Source organism: Leucoraja erinacea, chromosome 5 (assembly GCF_028641065.1).
Source record: "Leucoraja erinacea ecotype New England chromosome 5, Leri_hhj_1, whole genome shotgun sequence".
Lineage (NCBI taxonomy): Eukaryota > Metazoa > Chordata > Chondrichthyes > Rajiformes > Rajidae > Leucoraja > Leucoraja erinaceus.
Genome location: NC_073381.1, coordinates 87,329,931 through 87,357,446, shown reverse-complemented (window position 1 = coordinate 87,357,446; position 27,516 = coordinate 87,329,931). Strand labels below are relative to the sequence as shown.

General features: G+C 43.5%; 1 protein-coding gene across 1 annotated transcript in view; it reads left to right on the top strand.

Annotated features, from left to right (window-relative positions):
• Window positions 1–27,516, top strand: part of LOC129697526 (CUB and sushi domain-containing protein 1-like) — a 512,171-nt gene that overhangs the window by 161,850 nt on the left and 322,805 nt on the right. Inside the window, exons 19-21 of the mRNA XM_055636177.1 lie at window positions 9,648–9,761; window positions 11,686–11,781; window positions 25,543–25,746. Coding sequence (XP_055492152.1) covers window positions 9,648–9,761; window positions 11,686–11,781; window positions 25,543–25,746 — 414 coding nt within the window. The remainder of the gene's footprint in view (window positions 1–9,647; window positions 9,762–11,685; window positions 11,782–25,542; window positions 25,747–27,516) is intronic.

The window sequence follows — 27,516 nt, the reverse complement described above, 5'->3', positions numbered from 1 at the left end:
AAATCAGTACCCGTTCTGGCTTTTCCCCCATATTCTTTGATTCCCTTAACCCTAAGCACTAAATCTAACTCTCTCTTAAAAACATCCAGTGAATTGGCTTCCACTGCCTTCTGTGGCAGAGAATTCCACAGACTCACAACTCTCTGGGTGAAAAAGTTTTTCCTCATCTCAGTCCTAAATGGCCTACCCCTTATTCTTAAACTGTGACCACTGGTTCTGGACTCCCCAACATCGGGAATATTTTTCCTGCATCTACCCTGTCCAAACCTCTAAGAATTTTATAAGTTTCTATAAGATCCCCTCTCATCTTTCTAAATTCCAGCAAATACATGCCCAGTCGTCCCAACCTTTCATCATATATCAGTCCCGCTAACGCAGGAATTAACCTGGTGAACCTATGCTGCACTCCCTCAATAGTAATAATGTCCTTCCTCAAATTATGAGACCAAAATGGCACACAATACTCCAGGTGCGGTCTCACCAGGACCCTGTACAACTGCAGTAGGACCTCCTTGCTCCCAAAACTCAAATCCTCTCGCAATGAAGGCCAACATGCCATTGGCTTTCTCCACTGCCTGCTATACCTGCATGCTTACTTTCAGTGACTGATGTACAAGCACACCCAGGTCTCGTTACACCTCCCCTTCTCCTAATCTGACACCATTCAGATAATAATCTGCCTTCCAGTTCGTGCCACCAAAGTGGATAATCTCACATTTATCCACTTTATACTGCACCTGCCATGCTTCTGCCCACTCACCCAACCTATCCAAGTCACCCTGCAGTCTCATGGCATCCTCCTCGCAGCTCACACTGCTACCGAGTTTTGTGTCATCTGCAAACTTAGAGACGTTACATTTAATTCCCTCGTCTACATCGTTAATATATATTGTAAATAACTGGGGTCCCAGCACCGAGCCTTGCGGCACCCCATTAGTCACTGCCTGCCATTCTGAAAAGGACCCATTAATTCCTACTCTTTGCTTCCTGTCTGCCAACCAGTTCTCTATCCATGCCAGCACCATACCCCCAATACCATGTGCTCTAATTGTGCGCACTAATCTCTTGTGTGGGACCTTGTCAAAGGCTATTTGAAAATCCAGATACACCAAATCCACTGGCTCTCCCATATCCATTCTACTTGTTACATCCTCAAAAAATTCCAAAAGATTAGTCAAGCATGTTTTCCCCTTCATAAAGCCATGCTGACTTTGACCGATCCTGTCACTGCTTTCCAAATGCGGTTATAACATCTTTAATAATCGACTCAAGCATCTTCCCCACTAACGATGTAAGGCTAACTGGTCTATAATTCCTGGTTTACTCTCTCCCTCCTTTCTTAAAAAGTGGGGTTACATTGGCTACCCTCCAGTCCACACCAGTCCACCTCCTGGAGATACTCTAAACGCAGCCTCACCAATGTCTTATATAACTGTAACATGACCTCTCAACTTCTATACTCAAAGCACCGACTGATGAAGGCCAATGTGCAAAAAGCCTTTTGGGCCACTTGATGTGCCCGTGATGCCACTTTCAACAAACTATGGCAGTTTTTTTAATTTGATCTGTTGCTTTTCATTTTCGCATCTGATTCCAAGGGACAGCTTAAGCAATGGATTTATCAATAGGTAATTCTGCTCAACAGGCAGTTAATCTTAATGCCAACATGTCAACAATGCAGGTAAATTGTTCATGGAACCCATGGAGGCTGAGTGTTTTAATCCTTGACGAATGCCTTTGTACAATAATTTCTTAACGTCAATTGCAGTCTCAAAGAATGTCGAACAGCACAGCTAAACGAACATTACACAAACTGCAATGCCCTGCAACACGGAGAACTATATTCCACACTCTGTATCTTTCCCTTTGCTCCACCTATTGTGTTTGAGTTTGAAATGATTTAATCTATGTACGGCATATCTGATCTGTTTGGATAGCATGCAAAACAAAGCTTTTCATTGTACTTGGTACATGTGGCAATTATAAGCCTAAAAAAATGTAAAACAAGAAACTGCAAGTGCTGGATAATGCACAGTGTTAGAGTCACTCAGCAGGTCAGGCAGCATCTCTGGATAACATGGGTAGGTGATGTTTCAGGTTGAGATCCCAGTTCATAGTCGGAAGAAGTGTCTCGACCCAAAATGTCACCTATCCATGTTCAACGGAGATGCCTTGTGACGCTGAGTTACTCCAGCAATTTGTATCCTTTGGCTTAAAAAAACACCATAAACCTGTCTGAAGATGAGTTTCGGTCCGAAACGTTGCCTATTTCCTTCGCTCCATAGATGCTGCCGCACCCGCTGAGTTTCTCCAGCATTTTTGTCTACCTTTGATTTTCTAGCATCTGCAGTTCCTTCTTAACCATACACCAGTATATCGTTTCCAAATATTGACTATGTTTCGAGTGACACACTTGGTTCTTGTTTAGAACGAGTGAAATTGGCATGTATCGAACCAATTTCCTCATTCTGTTCACTCTTTTTTTAACTCGGTTCTTCCCAGTTTTCAGCAGTAAAGTGTTGTCTTCAAATGGGGTTGGTGTGGGGGCGTGGTTGCACATCAGTAAAATTGCTGCCTTAGAGCGCCAGGGTTCAATCCTGGCACTGTAACTGTTTGTACACAGTTTGTATATTCTCCCCATGACCACGTGGGTTTTTACAGGGTCCTCCGATTTCCTCCCACGAAGATGTGCAGGTTTGTAGGTTAATTGATCTCTGTAAGTTGTCCCTAGTGTGTAGGATAGAGCTAATGTATGGGTGATCGCTGGGCGGCGTGGGCTCGGTGGGTTGAAGGACCAGTTTCCTCACTGTATCTCTAAATTTAAAATTTACAAAATTAAATGCTGGTACTGTCTGAAACATAGATATTTGTAACTCTGAGTACAGACCAGGAGTTAATGGGCATTTGTTGTGTGATATGATTTTCGTGCTATGGGCACATTGCTTTGAGGTTCTTGGGCAGATGAATTTGTCTCTTCTCGCATTATAATGCCAGAAAGCCTCTAGACTGTATGAGACAGGTTGTCTTTGAATGAATCATTAGGCGTCACAGGTCGCGAACTATTTAGATTAGGAATTAGAATTTGAATTCAAATTCAAATGAGCCATTAACATGCACTAAGAGGTTTGAATTAAACTATATACCGTCCATGTGTTTTCAATCAAAGATTACTTTGACGCAATTTCAATTTGAATTAATCATTTGAATTAAGCAAGTTTGAAAATGAAGAAGTCCCATGTATTGTAGTTTTTTGACCTGGGACTTGAAGGAAAAATTGGATTTGTAATTGTGTGGAATCTGCAAGTAGATTGAATTTCAGACAGGGAACCTGCAGGTATATTGAATTGGTGACATGTGACATATGATATTAGCAGCATATGTTTGACAGTGAATTTCAGGAAATTGCAGAAGCTTGTTTTATTCACATTGTTAGTGCAACAAAGGAGAATCGGCAGAACACAAGTAGGTTATGTAGTTTGCCTCTCATTAGAAGCATAAATATAACTTTCTATAAAACTCTTTACTCCAAGGGTATGACATTTTTTAATGATATTACATTTTCCTTTTTTTAATCAGCCATGATTGAATGGCGGAGTAGTCTGCAAAGACAACACAGAAAAACAAAGAAATTGGCAGAGTTGTAGATAGTGAGAAAGTTTGCCAAAGGATACGACGGCATGTAGCTTGGTCGGGCAGAGAAATGGAAGATGGAGTTTAATTCAGACAAGTATACGGTGTTGCATTTGGGGAGATCAAGTGCATGAAGAATGTCTACAGTTCATGGCAGACGTGTACATTGATGTACAGGGGGATCTTGGGTTGCAAGTCCGTAGCTACTTGAAAGTGGCAACACAAGCAGATAGAGTGGTAAGGGAGGTATACGGACGGCATGCTTGTTTTCATCAGTTGGGGCATTAAGTATAAACATTTGGAAATCATGTGGCAGTTGTACAAAACATTAGTGAGGCAACCTTTGGAATATTGTGTGCGGTTCTGATTGTTGCATTTCAGGACAGATGTGGAGAATTTGAAGAAGGCGCAGAAGACCTTCACGTAGATGTTAGTTTGGATTGGAGAGTGTATCCATGAAGAAGAGTCTCGACCTGAAACATCACCTATTCCTTTTCTCCAGAAATGCTACCTGATCTGCTGAGTTACTCCAGCGCTTTGTGTCTATCTTAGCTATAAAGTGAAGTTAGACCAACTTGGAGAGTTTTGTGGAGCATCAGAGGCTGAGTGCAAGACCTGATAGACGTTTACAAAATTATGAAAGTCAAAAATAGAATTTTAAATCCTCTTGGCCATAAATATAAGAGGAGCGGCGAAAAGTTTAAAGGAGATTTGTGAAGTAAATGTTTTAGTTTTAGAGAGTGGTAACAGTCTGTTATTATTATTGCACTATATCTGTTCATTTATTGGGTATATATGGTATATGGTCTATAGACACACTGAACCTTTATCTTCCGTTTTGTATTATGGTTACATATTCTGTTGCGCTGCAGCATGTAAGAATTTCATTGTCCTACCTGGGACACATGACCAAAAACTCTCTTGACTCTTGGTAGTGCCTGGAATGCACTTCCAGAGGACGAGATGGAAGCAGATGCAATAGCATTGTTTAAAATGCATTTAGAAAGGCACATGAGCAGGCAGGGAATGGAGGGATGTGTAGGAAGGAACTGCAGATTCTTGTTTAAACAGAAGATAGACACAAAAGTCTGGAGTTACTCAGCGGAACAGGCAGCATATCTGGAAAGAAGGAATGGGTCACAAAATGCTGGAGTAACTCAGCGGGACATACAGCATCTCTGCATTGAAGGAATGGGTCTGAAGAAGGGTCTTGACCCGAAATGTCACCCATTCCTCTCCAGGGAATGGTGGGATGCAGATTGTGCTCCGGCAGAGTGGATTAGTTTGATTTGCATCTTAGTCAATACAAACATGGAGTCTCAAGTCGGGTCTTGACCCGAAACCTCTCCTATCTACGTTTTCCACAGATGCTGCCTGACCCGTTGAGTTACTCCAATACTTTGTGTCTTTCCTTGGAGGACCAAATGGCCTGTTCCTGCGCTGTTCTAGGGTTCTATTTAACAGTAGATTCAGCTCAGTGGAATAGAAAACGTAAGAAGCTTTTCAGCAACGTTTATCCCCATACCAGTTATAAAACTGTACATGACTTTTATTTCTGTGCAGATACTTTGCTGCATAAATAGAAGACCTAAGTCAGTAAGGAGAAAGCTAAATGATTCCTATCAAAATAATCCTTGTGTTTCACAGTTAAATCGAGATTTCAATTTGTGGAATGCAAAATGAAACATCTGAACAACTGGTACTCTACATTATCCCAGTAAATGGTGTTTTCTGTGTTGTCATTATTTCTCCGCTGCTGAATGTGTTGAAGGTCAAGTGAACTTGAAATGTCAACATTTCATAAATGTATGATTGTCTAATCATCACTTCTAAGGCTGCATAATGTGCCGTAAGAGGGGAGAAGGAAATAATTTGAGCGCAGCGGGAATTATTGCAAGGCTCATTGTTCATTCTCGTAAGATGGACGCAAAATACTGGCGTATCACAGCGGGTCAGACAGCTTCGCTGGAGAAAGGGAATACAGTGCCATCCCTAATGTTCGGGACAAAGGCCCATCATTTATTTATTTGTCTCTGTACTCCACAATTGGAAAAATAGAAAAAAATAATGTGGTGAAAGTGCATATTGTCAGATTTTATTCAAGGCAATTTTTATACATTTTGGTTTCACCATGTAGTAATTACAGCTGTGCTTGTACATAGACCGCCATTTCAGGGCACCATAATGTTTGGGACATGGCATCACAGGCGTTTGTAATTGCTCACGTGTGTTTAAATGCCTCCTTAATGCAGGTATAAGAGAGCTCTTAGCACCTTGCCTTTCCTCCAGTCTTTCCATCACCTTTGGAAACTTATTGCTGTTTATCAACATGAGGACCAAAGTTGTGCCAATGAAAGTCAAAGAAACCATTATGAGACTGAGAAACAAGAATAAAACTGTTAGAGACACCAACCAAACATTATGCTTACAAAAATCAACTGTTTGGAATGTCATTAAGTAGCAATGTTACAAAATTTTGAGATTTCAAAAAATCAAGTCTGCAATTTATCCCATCAGATAAAGCATAACAAGAAGTTTAATTTGACACCTAATTCACTTTCATATCTCAAGTATTAAAAAAGTTATGGCAATTTTCATACTCTGAAATTAGCATCTTGTTCTCTATTGATTTTCTATGGACATAACAAAAAAGCTGTGATCGTGGACAGTCAAAAGCCCATAACTTTCTTAAAAATTAAGAGAACTGAATGACATTTTCAGTTATCATAGATTGAAGCATTCTGAAATAAATATAAAATAATCTTACTTGGATGACCTGAAATTAAAGCATATAGTTAGTTAGTTACCCAATTGTAGCTAATTCCAAACTTAAATTATTAGATCTAAACATCTATCCATTTCTTAAGAAAAGATTAACATTTTTAAATAGCCTAAGTGTCCAAATAATATTCACAAAGAATTTACAATAAAACATGATTTTTAAATCTCATTGACATTAATTTATATGCCAAATGGAAGGAATTTAGTGTTCAATTGTTGTAAATTAATGGCCATTTAAATCATCTTTCGAGTGGGGAATCCTGTGGAACGCGCTGGTTTAGAACGTTCACATTGTGGTAGATTTGTGCCCCCAAATGCCCAGAAAAATACTGCGGGATATAATGGGCCCCAAATTAGCTACTCGCAACATTAAATTTTGTATAAAGGGATCTTAAGAAGCCCTTTTTAACGTAAAAATAAACAACCTACCTTCCGTTGTCCCCTATATGAGATCCAGCCCGTTGTCGGCGGTCGCGGGTTTAGAGGTTAATTTTTAACCTACCATAACAAGTAAATGAACCCCTTAAAACTAAAAATAGCTCAAGCGACGGAATCTTCCAGCGATTTTTCGTTAATAATTAACTAGGCTGAACATCCTCGATTTGAACAGCCTAGGGAAAATCGCGTTTTAAACCCGCCCCCTTCTAAACGGCGCCAAAAGCGCGCACACGGGCTAGGACTGATTTTCAGCAACGCTTCAGGTACGTTTTACAACATACCTACATTAAGAAGAAAGAGAGCACTGGTGAGCTTACTAATCGCAAAGGGACTGGCAGGCCAAGGAAGACCACTACAGATGATCACAGAAGAATTCTCTCTATAATAAAGAAAAAAACCCAAACACCTGTTCGACAGATCAGAAACACTCTTCAGGAGTCAGGATTTGTCAATGACCACTGACGTCAGAAGACTTCATGAACAGAAATACTCAGGCTAAACTGCAGGATGGTTAGCCATAAAAATAGGATGGCCAGGTTACAGTTTGCCAAGTACTTAAAAGAGCATTCACAGTTTTGGAAAAAAGGTTGTGTTCAGATGAGACGAAAATTAACTTGTACCAGAGTGATGGCAAGAGCAAAGTATGGAGGAGAGAATGGACTGCCCAAGATCCAAAGCATACCATCTCATCTGTGAAACATGGTGGTGGGGGTGTTATGGCCTGGGCATGTATGGTTGCTGAAGGTACTGGCTCACTTATCTTCACTGATGATACAACAACTGATGGTAGTAGCATAATGAATTCTGAAGTGTATAGACATGTCCTATCTGCTCAAGTTCTAACAAATGTCTCAAAACTCATTGGCCGGCAGTTCATTCTACAGCAAGACAATGATCCCAAACACTCAACACTCAAATGATCCCAAACATATTGCTAAAGTAACAAAGGAGTTTTTCAATGTTAAAAAATGTTCAATTCTTGAGTGGCCAAGTCAATCACCCGATCTGAGACAGAGACGGAGAGAGGGGGGATGCAAAAATTATTTGTAATGACAGAAATCAACGTTGATACTGCTGGGTTGGAAGCTACCCAAGTAAAATATGAGATGCTGTTCCTTCAATTTGCATGTGGCCTCACTCTAACAGTGGAGGAGGCCCAGGACAAAAAAAAAAATCAGTGTGGGAACTGGAAAGAGCAATGGTATGTTTGGCAACTAGATGATTACGTGGACCAAGGTGGACTGAGCGTAGGTGTTCAGCGAAACGATCGTCCAGCCTGCGCTTGGTGTCGCCGATATTTTGGAGTTCATTTCGAGAACAACACATTCACATATGTTGGAAAGAACGGCAGATGCTGGTTTACACCGACGATGGACACAAAATGCTGCAGTAACTCAATGGGTCAGGCAGCATCCCTGGAGAAAAGATATAGGTGATGTTTTGGGTCGAGACCCTTCTTCAGACTGAGTTAAGGGAGAGGGAAACAAAGGGAACAAAAGAAAGATTGTGTCCTTATGGAGTTTGCACGTTCTCCCTGTGACCTGCGTGGGCTTTCTCCGGGATCTCCGATTTCTTCCCACACTCCAAATCCGGTGGGCGGCGCGACTCTCGTCAGCAGCGGCCTCTGCAGTCTGTCCGCGGTTTATTATTTTTTGTCTGTGTTTTAATGTAGTTTTTGTTATTTTTTGTTGGGGTGTGTGTGTGTGGGGGGGGGGGGGGGGGGTGTGGGGGAGGGGGGGGGAAACTTTTTAAATCTCTCCCTGCACTGGAGACCCGACCTTTTCTTGTCGTTGGGGCCGCAACGAGGAGCGGCCTCCAACAGGAAGAGGCCGGGGACTCTGGTGCTACGACTCACCATCGTCGTCGCAGGGCTAGCCGAGTCCGGAGCGGGTGGAGCGGTGGAGGAGCGCTGCTGCTGCTGCTGCTGCTGCTGCTGCTGCTGCTGCTGCTGCTGCTACCGGAGAGTCGGAGGCTCCAACGGCAGGTCTGTGGACGGTGGCACCGGGAGCCCGCGGCTCCCTGGAGGGAGACCGCTTTTCAGGGCTCTCGCAACGGCGACTTCCCCCGTCCGAGTTGCGGGGTCGAAGAGCTCCTGGAGCGGGGCCTTTACAGCACCACCCCGCGCGGCTGGAATGGCCTCGGGACTTTGCGAGCGCCCGCCGGGGGCTCTAACAGCAAGACCCGGTGTGCGACCTCGCATCACCCGGCGTGGCTTTAATGGCCGCGGGACAATCGCCATCGCCAGCCGGGGGCTTTGACTTTGACTCTGACATCGTGGGGGGGGAGAGTGCAGTGGAGAGATAAGTGTTTTTGGCCTTCCATCACAATGATGTGATGGATGTTTATGTAAATTATGTTGTGTTGTTGTGTCTTGGGTCTATTTGTTTGTAATGTATGGCTGCAGAAACGGCATTTTGTTTGGACCTCAAGGGGTCCTAATGACAATTAAATGTATCTTGTATCTTGTATCTTGTAAATATGCACAGGTTTGTAGGCTAATTGGCTTGGTATAATTGTAAATTGGCCATTGTGCGTGTAGGATGTTGTTAGTGTGCGGGGATTGCTAGTTGGTGTGGACTTGCTGGGCCGAAGGGCCTGTTTCCACGCTGAATTTCTGAACTAATCTGGGCGAAAGATATGAAAAGAACAAATTAAGGCCAGCAATGATGATTAAGGAAAGGTGAAACTGACAATGGTCAATGCTGGCTGTGGAAGAGGTGATAAGAAGAGGGTACAAACATTCTCATGTTGGCTAATGCTTTTCTCTATCTCCCCTGTTCCTGGTTTATTTTTTACAGTGGTGTTTGGACAGTTTGCATATTTTCAGACGGCACTGAATGATGTTGTGGAACTGTTCGACGGACACAGTCAACAAGCCAGGCTTCTTGGTTCTCTCTCCGGATCACACTCTGGTAAAGCTTTTACTCTTCCTCTATTCCCTAAGAAAAAACAAATGGAGTTTAATAAGCAGATGCAGGGTAGCTTCATCCACTCAGAGTGCCAGGAGAATGATAGAATGGATGTGGAAAGGATATTTCCAGTAATGTGAGAGTCTAGACCATAAGTTATTGTGCCTATATTCCACTGACATTAACTCGTATATCTAGGCCTTGATAGTGTCGGATGGTTCTCGTAGACAGTGGGTTTAGGACCAGGAGGCACAGCCTCAGAATAAAATGACATATCTTTTAAAATGGAGATGAGGAGGAGTTTCTTTAGTCACAGGGTGGAGAATCTGCAGAATTCATTGCCATAGATGGCTGTGGAGGCCAAGTCATTGGATATATTTCAAAGCGGAGACTGGTAGATTTTTGATTAGTAAGGGTGGGGAGAGGGCAGGAGAATGGAGTTAAGAAGGAAAGATAGATCGGCTATAATTGAATGGTTAAATAGACTTGATGGGCTGAATTACCTAATTCTGCTCCTATGTCTTCTGTTATTATAGAATGGTTGAAATCAGGTTCACATCTCTGAACTTTCCAAATGCAATACTCCAGTGACAATTCTAGGATTCCAAATTGTCCCAAATGTTTTATGAGAGAAATAGGAAAAGTATTTAATCTAACAATTAGAAACCATTATTTGGAAAGCCAGAGTTTGAGGGGAGACCCGATAGAAATATATAAAATTATGAGAGGCTTAGAGAGGGTAAACAGTCTGAAACTCTCTGTTGCTGCGCCGGAGACCTGGGTTCAATCCTGACTACGGGTGCTGCCTGTACGGAGTTTGTACCTTCTCCCCGTGACCACGTGGGGTTTCTCCAGGTGCTCCGGTTTCCTCCCACACGCCAAAGACATGTAGGTTACCAAGTTAAGTGGCTTAGTATAATTGTAAAAATTGTCCCTAATGTTTGCAGGATGGTGTTAGTGTGCAGGGATCACTGGTTGGTGCCGACTTGGTGGGCTGAAGGGCCTGTTTCCACACTGCATCTCTGCATAAACCAAAATTAGAAAAATAAGGATTGACACAAAATGCGTGTGTTACCCAGCAGGTCAAGCAGCATCTCTGGAGAGTAGGAGAACTGTTGTGAGAAGTGGTGGATTGACTGTTGGTACTTGAGACCTAGGTGGGGTCCGAACTGGGAGTTCTGGAACCAGAGTTGGAAGCCATTAGATGCAAGATGGAGTTGCAGGCAAATGCCGAGAAAACACACGTGGCTGTGGTAGCAAGTCTGGGTTAAAATGTAGAGCCGGACAGCAGCAGCAATCTCAGAGGGGGATCAATGAGAGAGGGTCTCACGCGACTCCTGTCGGAAAGAGGAGGAGAACTTCTTGAAAGTGGACATACCTTGAGGAGATTCCACAGTGGAGTAAACTAAAATGTAGAAACGAAGAACTGCAGTTGCTGGTTTATACTAAAGATAAACATAAAATGTGCTGGAGTAGCTCAACGGGTCAGAGAGCAGCTCTGCAGATCTACATAGAATCACGGTACCTTGTCCATTAGTACAACGTACCAAGGGTCAATCCATGTGGTACCTTGTACACTAATCCTATCCCTGTGTGATATTTTGCTGTACTTTGACTGTTGTACCTCAGACATCTGTACCTAACCTTACCATATGATCAAGCATCGGGCATTTCCTACAATTCTTTCAGATGCTAAGACACAGCCAAACCTAATAACTATTGCAAGATGGTGTAATATTTTTGACATAGCATGCCAAAGCAATTTCTGATCTGTTATTCCCAAGTTAACATATTTTACAATCAAGCATCCAGTGACATGCCTTGTAATTGAATTTATTTTTAAAATATGCATTTAGACCATTTGGTGTCTTTCACTGTGCAAAATAACCATGTTCTCTGTTCTAAATTTGATATTTTCATTCCCCAGGAGAAACTTTGCCTCTGGCCACATCAAACCAAATTTTGCTCAGATTCAGCGCAAAGAGCGGAGCATCATCAAAAGGTTTTCACTTTGTTTATCAAGGTAAAGGATTCAAATTGATTGCTTTCCTCAGAGGGTGCAGAATGAGTATTGCACAGTGCTTACAATGTGCTTAAATAGCAACTTGAGAGCAATTTCATTTTGGCTGAGTGATCTTAAAAGGGCTGTCCAGCTGGAAAATGTATTCAAAGTCATGAGTGTTACCTCTGTGACCCTCTCTGAAGTCGTGACATTTTTAGTTTGAAACTTATTGGCACTTGCCAATTCACCACAAGAGAGTAACGTCTGGATTGTTAAAACCAGATAAAGTACTTTTCTCAGAAAAGCTGTCAAAGTCATTTTTCTTTTGATTTTTGATTACCTCAGGTCCCCATTCCAAAGTATTTCTTGGAGTACCTTGATCTCTTTTGGGTTGCTATCCCAGGCACTATTAATATTGAAACGAGTGACACTGGCACTCAACTAGTTGAGGACTTGAAGTCGTGAATTTCTATCTACCTCATTGGAGACCTCAGATTATTTTTGATCAGACTTTACTGGCTTTATCTTGCTCTAAACGTTATTCATGCTGTTCCCTTATCTGTACACTGTGGACATCTCGCTTGCAAACATGTACTCACTCGATTGTAATCACTGGACATCTCGATTGTAATCAGTGTATCAGTACACTGTGGACATCTCAATTGTAATCATGTATTGTCTTTCCGCTGACTGGATAGCACATGACAAAAGATTTTTGCTGTGCCTCTGTACACATGACAATAAACTAAACTAACTGACTAACTCAGGCAAATTTCTGCATCCCAACTTTGAGGATGAAGGTTTTTCCCGACCAGTATTAAGCTGAATGGAACCCAATTCATCTGAGTTTTAAATGGGGTGCAGAAAATTGACTGACTTTTGTTATTTAGTTAGTTTAGTTTAACCATATATACAACTATATATAAAACTCAATATACAGTACAGATAGAAACATAACTCACCATTAAAGTCTGACAAGGAGTTGCGTTACTGAGGCTGAGAGGTAGTTCTTTGGTTCAATGAAAGCAGCTGTCATCCTTTAAAATTGATTTGGAGCCAAAGAAAATATTGTCTTTTTATTGTCTGCATCCCACAGTAAACCTGTTTTTTGTTGGAACAGATTTTACTGTTGTTGTATCACATCTCTTAAAGAGTTGCAGACCCTGAAGGATGTTCAGATTCAGACTAGTCACTTTGTCATATACAGCAAGATGCAATAAAATTCATTGTTCGCATGAAGATCCTAGAGTACAGAGTTGAAAATCCATCAATAACTACAATGAATGCAAAACTACAGAATGATAGCAGTGGGGGAAGATGCTTTTGATAAATGTGGAGGTCCAGGCTTTCAAGCTCCTGCACCTTATCCCAGAAGATAAAAGAGAGAAAAGTGAATGATCAGGGTGACAGACATCCTTGATGATTCTTTCAGCACATTTCAAGCCCCATCTCAATTCCATCATTTGTTGCATCAACGTTGCGTAATTCCTTTGAGCGTCAGCATTAAAAAATAAATACTGGACTTTACAACAGACTTCAGAGTTTAGAAAGGTGAGGGGGGACCTCGTTGAAACTTTTCGAATAATGAAAGGCCTGGATAGAGTGGATGTGGAGAGGATGTTTCCACTAGTGGGAGAGTCTAAGTCCAAAGGGCACAGTTCAGAATAAAAGGATGTACCTTTAGAAAAGAGATGAGGAGCTGTGGCTTGCATTGCCACAGAAGACTGCAGAGGCCAAGTAATGGATATTTTTAAGGTGGAGATTGATAGATTCTTGGTTAGTAAGGTTGTCATAGGTTATGGGGCAAAGGCTAAAGAATGGGGTTTGAGAGGGAAAGATTGAATGGGGGAGAAGACTTGATGGGTCAAATGGCCTAATTCTACTCCTGGACCTTATGACCTGATCAACTTCTCGTGACCAGTCAAGTACAAGAGCAGATGAGACCTTAAGTTGCCAAGGCTACTCCACCAACACTTCCCAAACCCGCAACTTCAGCCACTAAGATACAAACAAAGAAGAAAGAGAAACAAGCTCTCAACTTCAGCAGGAGTGTCAATGCTGTTTGAGCAGCTGCCTCAGCGCCAGACACCTGGATCTGATCATGACCTTGGGTGCTGTCTGTACAGAGTTTGCATGTCCTCCCTGTGACCATGTGGGTTTTCTCCGGGTGCTCCGGTTTCCTCCCACATTCCAAAGATTTGTATGTTTGTAGGTAAATTGGCCTCTGTAAATTGCCCGTTGTGTGTAGGGAGTGGATGCGACAGTGGAATAACATAGAACTGGTGTGAATGGATGGTGGGCGTGGACTCAGGCCAAAGTGTCAGTGTTTTTTCAATCAAACATGCCGAGTTCTGCCATTAGCTTAGCAACTGTCCGATCCCATTCAGATTCCATGCACACTCATGCACATATGATGTAAGCTATACAGTTGCAGCTTGGAGCTTGTGCTGAGATGGGTGTCCACTGCTGCAACTTGGTTGTCCTTCCAGCAGAGGAGGTTTGGCTCAAGAGATACGTGGGCTGCTGCAACTACAATTACATAGAGTGTAGAACAGTACAGCACAGGAACTGGCTCTTCAGCCCACAATGTCTTTGCCAAACATGACGCCAAGTTAAACTGATTTTGTCTGCCTGTATATGATCCATATCCCTTTATTCCCTGCAATCCCATGTGCCCATCCAAAAGCCTCTTACACAACACTATTGTATCTGCCTCCACTTTGCAAAACATTCCAGGTGCCCTCCACCCTGTGTAAAAAAAAATGTGCCCCACACATCTCCTTTAAAGTTTCCCCCTCTCACTTTATAGCAATACACTCTAGTGTTGGTCATTTCCACCCTGGGGAAAAGGTTCTGACTGTCTACCCAATCTATGTCTCTCATAATTTGATACACCTACAGTATATCAAGTCTTTCTTGAACCTCCGATGTTCCAGGGAAAACAATCCAAGTCTGTCCAACCACTCCCTGGAATTTAAAAATCTAATCCAGGCAATATTCTGGTAAACCTCCTCTGCACCCTCTCCAAAGCCTCCACATCCTTCCTATTATGGGGCAACAGGAACTGTAGGGAATGCTCCATTGCGGCCTAGCCAAAGTCCTATAGAGCTGCATCATGAGTTACTGATTGTGCTTCAATTGTTTGTACTTGGATCATAACAAATGTTTAGGAACAAGAAATAATGGAAGTGGAAAAACAGTTCCCAGTTGTCATCAGGCAACTGAACCATCCTATCACCAACTAGAGAGTGGTCCTGACTTACCATCAACCTCGTTGGAGACTCTTGGACTATCTTTAATCAGACTTTACTGGACTTTGCACTAAATGTATTCCCTTTATCCTTTATCTTTAGGCAGCAGATGGCTTGATCGTAATCATGTATTGTCTTTCTGCTGAATGGATAGCACGCAACAAAAAGTTTTTCACTGTACCTCGGTACAGGTCACATTTCGGGTCAGGACCCTTCTTCAGAATATTTGCAGTAGGAGGGAGAGAGGGGGGGGGATCAAAGCTCACACCATAAAAGCCTTTCACTGTACCTCATACACATGGCAATAATAATAAGTTGAACTAAACTACTGAAAAATGTCATTGTCCGTACATCCTCATTAACAAGGGTGGATTTCTGAGCCGTTTATGATTCCATCCACCTAATTTTACAGTTTCTTGCAAAAAATGTGCAGGAAGGAATTATTGCACCTACCTACCGGGTTGCCAGTAAAGTCTTATAAATGTCTTTGGGGATAGCTGGTGAACAATGAACGAAAGCAATAATCTGCCCTGTAAATTCGATCATTTTATTTATTGCTTCCCATTCCAGGCTGACCTTATTTGGCATTCGCTTTTACGCTGCACTGATTTCAGTTTTATATCACTGCAGTGCGTTGCATTAACTGCAAGATAGGGAAGAATAATTGCTGTCAAAACACAGCATTTTATTTTTATTTTGTTCCTGGTTCTGTCTACTCGTGGCCACCTTCACCGAAATTGAGAAGTGTGACCTTTATAACAATCTAATTTGTATCAGTTAGGAGGTTTCATTCAGCAGAGCGCTGGCAGATAAAGGTTGCATCCTTCCAAGACCCTGCATGAGAAACTGTACCCAACCTGTCACATTCATTGACTCAGAAGATTTATAGGAGTTATTAATGTGACCAATTTCCACTGGTTTTGCTCGTGATCTTAAACATATTCTCCAAGCCTGTTTAATTTGTAAATTAAATTATAATTAATATGGGCGGCATGGTGGCGCAGCGATAGAGCCTGAGCGCCTGAGACCCGGGTTGAATACTGACTATAGGGTGCTGGCCGTACGGAATTTGTGCGTTCTCCCTGTGACCTCGTGGGATTTCTCTGGGTGCTCTTATTTTCTCCCACACCCCAAAGACCTGCAGGACAATTGGCTTCTGTAAATGGTAGATTGTCCCTGTTGTGCAGGATAGTGCTAGTGTACGGGGCAATCGCTGGAATGGATGGGCTGAAGGGCCTGTTCCCACATTGTATCTCATAATGAGATATAATGAGATTCTCATTGTATCTCTATTCCAAACTATACCAATTAAATAAACAGAAAATATTCCCTCCGGAGGTATGGTGGAACTCTGAGTCATTTGTGTTTCATAAGCAAGAGAACGCAGCCAACATAATCAAAGACCCTTTCCACCCTGGTTTTTCTTTCTTCTCCCCGCTACTATTAGGTCGAAGACACAGGAGCTATAAAGGTCACATCACCGGATTTGGAAACAGCTTCTACCCCTCTGTTATCAGGCTTCAATGAGCCAGGGCACAGTCCCGATTCTTCAACCTACCTCATGGTGGACATTGAATCTTTTTCTCTATAACAGTTCCCATCTCCAACAGCAACTCCCAAACCTGTGACCCATCGTATGGAAGAACAAAGGCACCAAGTGCATGGGTTTTACAAGTTTATGAGTGATAGGAGCAGGATTAGGCCATTTGGCCCATCGAGTCTACTCCGCCATTTAATCATGGCCATGGGTGGGGGGGGGGGGGGGGGAGACTATTCCCCCCCCCCTCCTTTTATCTCCTCCCAGTCCCCCCCCCCCCCCTCTCACACACACACACACACACACACACACACACACACACACACACACACACACACACACACACACACACACACACACACACACACACACACACACACACACACACACACATCTTACTGTAATGATCCTGGGGCCTGGGGAAGACTTGACAGACAGTGAAAGAAGGCCAAAAGTGGTGTCAATTATAATAAATTTATACTTACTCTGAGGCCTAACATTGTGGAGCTAGTGGCCTCCAACTGGAATCGACCTTAATGGCCCCGGTCTCAGAGCCTGTGGACTTAACATCACGGAGCTGGCTGACTTCGGAGGCTGTGGTGGCGTTGCCGCTGCGACTCGACTTCGGAGTCTTCGGCTGCAGGCCGTGTGGACGGTAACATTGGGAGCTCGCAGGTCCCTGGTTGGTGACCGGCTTTCGGGAGCTCCAGCAACAACAGCAGCAGCTTCCGGCCTGAATCGTGGGGCTTGAATCAGCCCTTTTGCAGGGCCTTTCATTGCCCGGCGCAGCTTAAAATCGTCCGCGGGATCTACCATTGCCCAGCAGGGGCTTCAACATCTGGAGCCTCGATCGCCTCGACACAAAACATGGGGGGGATTGTCCCCCACCTCTCAAAACATGGGCCCAGTCCCCCCTCCCCCCCCCTTCCCCCCCGGATTTCTGCCCATGATCATGGCTGACCAATCTTTGCGTTAAAAATATCCATTGACTGTCTGTGGCAAAGAATTCCACAGATTCACCCACCCTCTGACGAAAGGTACTTCAAAAGGTATTTCCTTTTATTCTGAGGCTGTGCCCTCTGGTCCTGGACTCTCCCAGCAGAGGAAACATCCTCCCCACATCCACCATATCCAGGCTTTTCCAGGGATTGCCATGGTCTGTGAGTTCTCTCTAAAGCTGCAGACATTTCTAACTCAGCAAACATCTCTAATCCTTCACTGTCCCTTGTTCTAAATCCACTCCAAAATCAGTGAGGGAGAACTTTCATCAGAAGATTGGAACCATTTCCAGAGAGATGTGGCTTAACCCCACCTAATGAAGGCCCTAATTGTAAGTCTAACTCTAACTCAAGTGAATGGTGGACATTAACAATGGCCTTGCCACCGACCTCTGCCCAGCAAAGGAAGACAAAAGCTCAACTATTTCTCTGACTGCCGTTATGTTGGCTCTCTTTACTTTATATATTTTCATTCAATTCAATTCCATTCAATTAATTCAATTATACTTTTTTTTGTCACATGTATCGAGGTGAATAGTGGGATTCTTTGTTTATTACATACAACCCGGTAAAATCATACAGCAGACCTCACCTGGACAGTACACAAAGAGTCGCTACGTTTCTGGTGCCAACAAAGTTTTAGAAATTCTTGGTACATTCTTATCTTCTCACCGTGGCTCCTCGCCGGGTCCCCCTTTGTCCTCGGTGGCCCCCACCCCACCGAGCCTCTTTGCTCTCGCCCCCCCTTCCCCATTGGGCCCCTCTTTGTACTCTGTGTTGCCCCCCCCCCCCACCCAGCCTGGTCCCTCTTCTCTCGGCGGCCCGCCAATTGTTTGGCTCCACAGCGCTTCCCACTACCCTTCTCCCACCGGGAGGTGCATCCTGGGAGTTTTATTTGTCACATCTTCCCCGCGTGACATTTCAATGCTATTTCCCTTGCCCTGTCCCTTCCTTCCATATTCCTGCCCTATGACCCTGACTTAAATGTTTATTAAGCAACAATGTTTATTCAGTTCACTATCCAATTTGATCAGAACACAGAAAAGTACAGCACAGGAACAGGCCCTTCGGCCCACAATGTCTGTGCTGAACGTGATGCCGACATAAACATATCTCATCTGGCTGCACATAATCCAAGCCCCTTGATTTCCTGTATATCTGTCTAAAAGCCTCTTAAACTTGATTTTTCACCCTGAAACTTGAAGTCCGAAGAAGGATCCTGACTCGTATCGTTACCTATCCATGTTCTCGAGAAATGCTGTCTGACCTGCGGAGTTACTCCAGCACGTTATGTCTTGTTTTGTAAATCAACATCTGCAGTTCCTTGTTTCTGCAACATTGGTTTACCAATGTCCTTTCTGCATGAACTAACGCAGCTGTAAGCCATACTGAACTATCTATTTACCACGGCACCTCTATTTACCCACGAGAATTTAATAGACACATTTCCTGGGAAAAATGTGGCTAGCTCAGTGAATATTATTTGCAGCACAGAATTGTGCCGTGCAAAAGAAAATTGTTTGACCCAGTGTGTTTACCAGCAGTTTAAAGAAGCAATACAATTAGTCCCGCTCCTTGCCCACTACTGTGCAATTGCCCTTTTAGAGAAAATACATTTCATGCACTTCAGCTGTGATCTATTTGGAAAAGCTCTCGCAGTGTAAATGTTGAGGTTAAACATGTCCACATGAAAGGTGCCTCTTTCTTTACATCTGCAAGGTCCCTTGCTGGTAACTTGCCCTGAGTCTTGTTTACTTATGTAGATGGAATTCTTGCTCCAGTCCCATCGGCATCATTCCTGGAGCAGTTAGTTCCGAGTGAGCTCAGCAGCTCCATTTCCCAGCCTTCCCCTTTCCTCCAGCCTACTTACTTCTGAAGAGTATATATGTGCTTCACTTTAGTCAAGATACAGCGTGGAAACAGTACAGGCCCTTCGGCCCACCGAGTCCATACCAATCAGCGATCACCCTGTACTATCCTAGCACTATCCTACACACACTAGAGATGTTTACAGATTTTCAATAGCCAATTAACTTACAAAACTGCATGGCTTTGGAGTGTGGGAAGAAACCGGAGCACCCAGGGGAAAGCCAACTCAGTCACATAGAGACCATACAAACTCCGTACTGACATTCCCTGTAGTCAAGATCAAACCTGGGTCTCCAGCGCTGTGAGGCAACAGTTCCACCCGCTGCACCACTATGTCACCCCTGTTCTGGACTCGCAACCTAAGGTAAAGTCCGCTGATCTTATTCTCTGCATATAACCAATAAGCCCGTACTTCTACCCTAGTCCACAAACAACAGTTGGCTTTGGTTTTGGAACTAGGGGTTCATTGCTGGGAACCTGGGTTATTTGTTACATTAGGTACAGAACGTGTCTTCAACGTCTCGGAGAAAGAAAAGATTCATATATTTTAGGTTTAGGTTTATTATTTATTAACAAGGATCTGCTGATGCCGGCTTATACCATTAAAAGACACAAAGTGCTGGAGTAACTCAGCGGGGCAGGCAGCATCTCTGGAGAACAGGGGTAGGTGGTGTTTTGAGCCGGGATCTTTCAGACTCGATTTTTTGGATTGGCCAGCTTTTTCAGTCAGTCTGAAGAAGTGTCCCGACCCAAAACACAAGTCTGAAGAAGGGTCCCAACCTGAAAGGTGAGTCTGAAGAATGGTCCCGACCCGAAATGTAATTTTTCCACGATTCTCCAGAGATGCTGCCTGCCTTCAGCATTTCATGTCTTTCTTAGGTTTATTATTGCCATGTGTACCGAGGAACATTGAAAAAGCTTTGTTTTGCATGCCATCTAATCAAAACAAATATTACTATACATAGATGCAATCGAGCCAAACTCAAGTACTGCAGAAATAGCAAAGGGTGCAAAATAGAGGTGACAACATTTTAGTTCAGTTCAGTTCAGTTTATCGTCACGTGTACTAAGGTACCGTGAGAAGCTTTTGCTGCATGCTGTCCAGTCAGCAGAAAGACAATACATGATTACAATCGATCCACTTGCAGTGTATAGACACATGACGTTTAGTGCAAGGTAAAACCAGCAAAGTCCGACAAAGGGTCACCAATGAGGTAGACAGTAGTTCAGCATTGCTCTCTGGTTGTGATAGGATGGCTCAGTTGTCTGATAACAGCTGTGAAGAAACTGTTCCTGAATCTGGAGGTGTGCGTTTTCACACCACTATACCTTTTGCTCGGAGGGAGAGGGGAGTTAGCGCACCTGGACCAGAGACTAAGTTCAATGTCAACAGTGGGGTTGAGGTGAATTGGACAGTATCCTAGCTAATGGAAGGACTGTTCAGAAGCCTGTTAATATAGGACTAGAAGTTGTTCCTGTGTCTGGTGCTGCAGGCTGTCAAGCTTCCGTATCTGATTATCTTCATGTTAGGTCTTTGCAACCATGAATCAGAGGCCTCATGATTTATTAGTTTGTCTTACTGAGCCCAAGGCACTCACCACTAACTCTAAATAAAAACTTGCCCTGCACATCTTCTTGAAACATTGCCCCTCTCACCTTAAATCTATGCCCTATATTACTTGATATTTTGATTCCAGTAAAAGGTTCAGACAGTCTATCTGTGCCTCTCACACTTTATGTGTTTCTATTCGGTTTCCCAGAAACCTTCGGCATTCCAGAAAAAAAAATTCAAGCCTGTGCAACCTCTCCCTGTGACTAACACCCCCTCAACCAAGGGGGCGCCGTCGAGTCATGGGATCATGACTCATGGGATCATGAGAGACCCCTTCCACCCCTGCAATGGACTGTTCCAGCTGCTACGGTCAGGCAAACGCCTCCGTTGCCATGCGGTGAGAACGGAGAGGTTGAGAAGGAGATTCTTCCCAGAGGCAATTTGGACTGTAAACGCCTATCTCACCAGGGACTAACTCTACTGAACGTTTTTCCTTCCATTATTTATTATGTAAAAGAATACGTGTGTTATGATTGTGTTTATAATTTGTTTGGTTGTTTTGTTGTTTGTCTTTTGCACAAAAGTCCGCGAGCATTGCCACTTTTATTTCACTGTACATCTCGTATGTGTATGTGACAAATAAACTTGACTTGACTTGACTTGACTTGACTTGAGTATGGCTGCCCTGCCAGCAGCTGTTAGTCCTGTCACCCTTTTTAAAATTTTTAGTGAGTTAAAAGTTAACTGTTTTTGGAGGTCTTCTAGTTTTTTATGTGGGGGGTGGGGGAGGGGAAGGTGGAAACTTTATTTCCTAGTCCCTACCTGGTTGGAGAGGCGGCTTCCCTCCAAGCTGCTTCTTCGCCCCTTCCTCACGGCCTACCATCGAGAATGGAGCGGCGTTTCCTGTCGTGACCGGCCGGTGGGCTCCGGAGTACTGTGACCACCGACTGAGAAGCTGTGGCTGCGGGCGGGCGGGCGGCGCTGGGTTTGGAACATCGCGGAGCCTGGGATCCGAGATCGTCAGAGTCGGAGCTCCAACCAGCACGGCCTGAGGACATCGGGAGCTGCGGTCTCCGGGGAGGAGGCTGCCGCTCCGGAGATTCCAAGCCGCTGAGGACTGTTCACCCAACGCTGGAGTTCCATGTTCCCGGCAAGAGGGCCTGAAGCATCAGGCTGCCATAGCGTCGACAGTGGAGGCCACAATAGGCCCGAACAGGGGACGGGAGTGGACTTTGCTGCCTTCCCCCACAGTGGGAACCATGTTTATTGTTAAATTCTTTAGAAACATAGAAAATAGGTACAGGAGTAGGCCATTCGGCCCTTTGAGCCTGCACCGCCTTTCAATATGATCATGGCTGATCATCCAACAGTATCCTGTACCTGCCTTCTCTTCATACCCCCTGATCCCTTAAGCCGCAAGGGCCACATCTAACTCCCTCTTAAATATAGCCAATGAACTGGCCTCAACAACCATCTGTGGCAGAGAATTCCACAGATTCACCACTCTCTGTGTGAAAAATGATTTTCTCATCTCGGTCCTAAAAGTCTTCCCCCTTATCCTTAAACTGTGACACCGTGTTCTGGACATCGGGAACAATCTTCCTGTATCTAGCCTGTCCAACCCCTTAAGAATTTTGTAAGTTTCTATAAGATCCCACCTCAATCTTTTAAATTCTAGCGAGTACAAGTCCAATCTTTCTTCATATGAAAGTCCTGCCATCTCAGGAATCAGTCTGGTGAACCTTCTCTGTACTCCCTCTATGGCATGAATGTCTTTCCTCAGATTTGGAGACCAAAACTGTAGACAATGTGTGATCTCACCAAGGTGTGGTCTCACCAAGGCCCTGTACAAATGCAGCAGAACCTCCCTACTATACTCAAATCCTTTTGCTATGAATGCTAACATACCATTCGCTTTCTTCGCTGCCTGCTGCACCTGCATGCCTACTTTCAATGACTGGTGCAACCATGACACCCAGGTCTCGTTGCATCTCCCCTTTTCCTAATCGGCCACCATTCAGATAATAGTCTACTTTCCTGTTCTTGCCACCAAAGTGGATAACCTCACATTTATCCACATTATACTGCATCTGCCATGCATTTGTCCACTCACACACCTACCTATCCAAGTCACCTTGCAGCCTCCTAGAGTCCTCCTCACAGCTAACACTGCCCCCCCCAGCTTTGTGTCATCCGCAAACTTGGAGATGTTGCATTCAATTCCCTCGTCCAAATCATTAATATATATTGTAAATAGCTGGGGTCCCAGCACTGAGCCTTGCGGCACCCCACTAGTCACTGCCTGCCATTCTGAAAAGGACCCGTTTACTCCTACTCATTGCTTCCTGTCTGCCAGCCAGTTCTCTATCCACATCAATACTGAACCCCCAATACCGTGTGCTTTAAGTTTGCATACTAATCTCTTATGTGGGACCTTGTCGAAAGCCTTCTGAAAGTCCAAATATAACACTTCCACTGGTTCTCCCTTATCCACTCTACTAGTTACATCCACAAAATATTCTATAAGATTCGTCAGACATGATTTACCTTTCATAAATCCATGCTGACTTTGTCCAATGATTTCACCACTTTCCATGTTGTGTCTTATCTTTATTTGTGTGCTACAATGGCAAGTCAAATTTCACTACACCAATTGGTGTATGTGATAATAAATGTCCTTTGTATCCTTGCAATCCAGGCATCATTCTGGTAAACCTCCTCTGCACCCTTTCCAGAACCTCCACATCCTTCCCATTATGAGGTGACCAGAACTACATGCTATACTCCAAACAAAAGTCTTATAAAGCTGCATCACGACTACCTGACTCATTGCTTTGTGCTCTGACCTACTGTATGTAAACAAACATATCACATGCCTTCTTTACCACCTTATCCACTTGTGCTGCCATTTGCAAGACGAGACCTACAAAGGACCACAAGATCCCTCAGTACATGTTTAAGGTCAACCTCAGTACATGTTAAAGGTCATGTCAAAATAGTTAAGAGTGTTTTATTGTCATATGTCCGGAAAGGGAACAATGATATCCCTACTTGCAGCAGCACAACAGATATGTAAATATAGTACGATGTAAACACGATAATGAACAACAAATAAACTTCAGTAAATATAAGAAAAACTATAATAGTGCAAAAACAAAATCAATGCAGTCAAGTCTATGAAATTCAGAGCTTATTTAAAGATTGCAGTGTTTGATAGCCTGATGGTTGTCGTGAAGGAGCTGCTCCTGAACTTGGATGCTACAGTTTTCAGGCTCCTGGACCTTCTTCACGATGACAGGAGTGAAATGAAAGTGTGGCCAGGGCAGTGTGGGTCTCTGATGATGCTGGTTTCCTTATTGAGGCAGTGACTCCTGTCGATCCCTTCGATGGTGGGGAGGTCAGAATCTGTGATGGACTGGGCAGTGTTCACCACTTTATGCAATCTTTTTCATTCAAGTTGCCGAACCAGGCTGAGATGAAATCGGTCAATATGCTCTCTACTGTCCACCTGTAGAATCTCAAGAGTGTTCGTCAACATGCCAAATCTCCGCAATCTTCGAAGAAAGTGGATGTGTTAATGGCTTTTCTTATGATTGCATCAGCGTGCTGGGTCTAGAATACTTTTTCAAAGACATGCTACCCCAGGAATTAGAAGTTGTTGACTCTCTCCACCGCCGACCCATCGATGAAGAGAGGTTCGTGGATCATCGACCTTCCTCTTCCAAAGTCAACAATCAGTTCCTTGGTTTTACTGACATTAAGTGCAAGGTTGTGATTCTGGCACTTGACACAAAATGCTTGAGTAACTCAGCGGGTCAGTAAGCATCTCTGGAGAAAAGGATGTGGTGAAGTTTTGGGCCGAGACCCTTCTTCAGATCTGACGGCGTTCTTCAGATGCTGTTCTGGCATCATTTGATCAGTCGATCGATCTCCCTCCTATTCTCCGAGTCATTGTCAGCTGTAATTCATCCTCCCATTTTACCTCCCAAAGTACAGCACCTCAAACTTGCTTTCTGGAATTGAGGGATCCAGAGTCATGGAAGACATTAACTGGTGCATTGCAGGTGAAACCAGGGACAACTACAGCAAACTCTCCAGTGCCAGATGGCAATGAGGAGAAACCAATTTAAGAAGGATTGAGAAGCTCGGTGTTGATATATTTTATGAGCAAGAGAGTGCCAGCAACATAAATTTTTGCTTTTTTTTGTCATAAATAGAAGCATTAGATGTACGCCATAGATTGCTTCAATCTATAATATTTCCCTGTTTATGCCTGCAGAATATATTTAAGAAAATAAATGCAATATCCACTACTCAGTGAATGAAAACCAATATGTACTTCAGGGCAAGATTTGATATACCTGGGAGAGGAGATTAATAAGCTGTTCATGCATTTACTTTGTTGCATCATTCAGGTTTGGAGGGCAAATCTTGATTTATATTGATACATCCACTTTGTATATCAGAAGTAACACTTCAGTCTGGAGAAAATCCGGCCCATTAAAGACGAATGCCTGCGGCACCATTGTTGTATTGCTGAGGATTAACCACAAGTTTTTATTCCCCCCTCTCCAGCTGTCCCTCGTACCAGTGCTACCCAGTGCAGCTCAGTTCCTGAGCCCAGGTACGGACGAAGAATCGGCTCCGAGTTTTCCGCTGGTTCCGTCATCCGTTTTGAGTGCAACCCGGGATATCACCTGCAAGGCTCTAAGGCTATTCGGTGTCAGGCTGTGTTCAATGGGTTGGCACAGTGGAACGACACGATACCAAGCTGTGCAGGTAAGTAAGGAGCAAATTGCTCCTGCTCCCCGATTTCAGGAAATTTGCATGCCCGTTGAAACTTCAAAGCTTTTTATTTTTAGCAAGGTAGCAATGTATGCAAATTCATTCACCATTACAGCTGCTTCAGCTCCTCCTGTGCTCTATCACATAAAAACAGCATTCTTCACCTTCCCGATCAGCAGCAAAATCGATTGATTTTTCACCCCTGTTTTGCAGTGATTCAGTCAATAATTGACCCATTTTATTTTACAAATAATGGAGGTTGGTTGAGTCATGCTCAGACTTTACTGTAGAAACTGCAGATGCATAAAGACACAAAGTGCTGGAACAACTCAGCAATACAGTGGCACAGGGGCGACACAGTGGTGAGCAGTAGAATCACTGCCTTGCAGCATCTGAGACCTGGGTTCAATCATGGCTACTATGCTGTCTGTCTGGAGTTTGTACGTTCTCCCTGTGACCAAGGTGGGTGTTTTTCGGGTGCTCCGGTTTCATCTCAAATTCCAAAGACGTACAGATTGGTAGGTTGATTGGCTTCTTAATTGTAAATTGTTCCTAGTGTGCAGGATAGTGCTAGTATACAGGGGGATCGCTGGATGGCGTGGGCTCGGTGGGCCAAAGTGCCTGTTTCTGCACTGCATCCCAAAAGTAAAGTGTAAAGTCAGTACAAAGTGTTGGATTAACTCTGCCTGGCTGTGTCCTTTTCATACTCTACAGTGTACTAATCAAACAGCACTGTGAATAATGTCCTTTTCCCCACTCACTCTGGCTGCAGTCCAAGAAGAAACAGATGATTTAGTGCCGAGGCAGCACCGACTTACAGTACAGGGAAATTTGAGAATAAATGGTTTGAAAGAGGTTGACTTGAAATAATATTTTAAATATATATTTTAAATTCAATCGTGTAATTGACTTTTGAGTAGGAAATAGTTGGGGGAAATATGTCCTCTCAATCATATTGAATTATAAATGGATGATATAAGATGGGTGTGTTGTTTTCTTTTATCCTTGACATATACGAAAGACTCAACAACATTTGCAGCTGGATTGGAGATTGAGGAATGAATCCGAAGAGTATTTTTTTTTTTAAACGATTAATCAAAGTGGTATTTAGGCAATAAATGACTGGAGTAACTTAGCAGGTTGTGTGGCATCGCTGGAGAACATGGACAGGTAATGTTTTGGGACAGGACCTTTCTTCAGACTCTGAAGTAGGGTCCCGACCCAAAACGAGTCTGAAGAAGTGTCCCAACTCGAAACATCATCTATTCCTGTTGTCCAGAGATGCTGCTAGACCCGCTGTGTTACTCTCGCACTTTATGATTTTTTTTCGTAAACTAGCATCTGCACTTCCTCGATTCTACATTCTTTCAGTATTTAGGCTATGATGATGTTAAGAGCATTTAATTGTCATGCACTGGAAATGGAACAATTACTTTATTTTGTGCTGCATCTTTATGGGCATGTTAAATACAACAATGCAACAAATAAGTTTGTAGTAAACAATAATACAATGAGTTATCAGTTATACCAGGTAACTAGCCCATAATTGTGCAAGCCGAAATATATAGCACATCCTTATACAAAGTCCACTGTAGTTGTGGATTATGGTGGTTTTGTCGACAGTATTTATTAATGGACGGCACAGTGGCCAGCAGTAGATTGCAGCCTCAGGGCACTAGAGGCCCGTGTTCCATCCTGACCTTGTGTGCTGCCTTTACAGAGTTTGTGCATTCTCCTTGTGACCACGTGGGTTTTCTCTAGCTT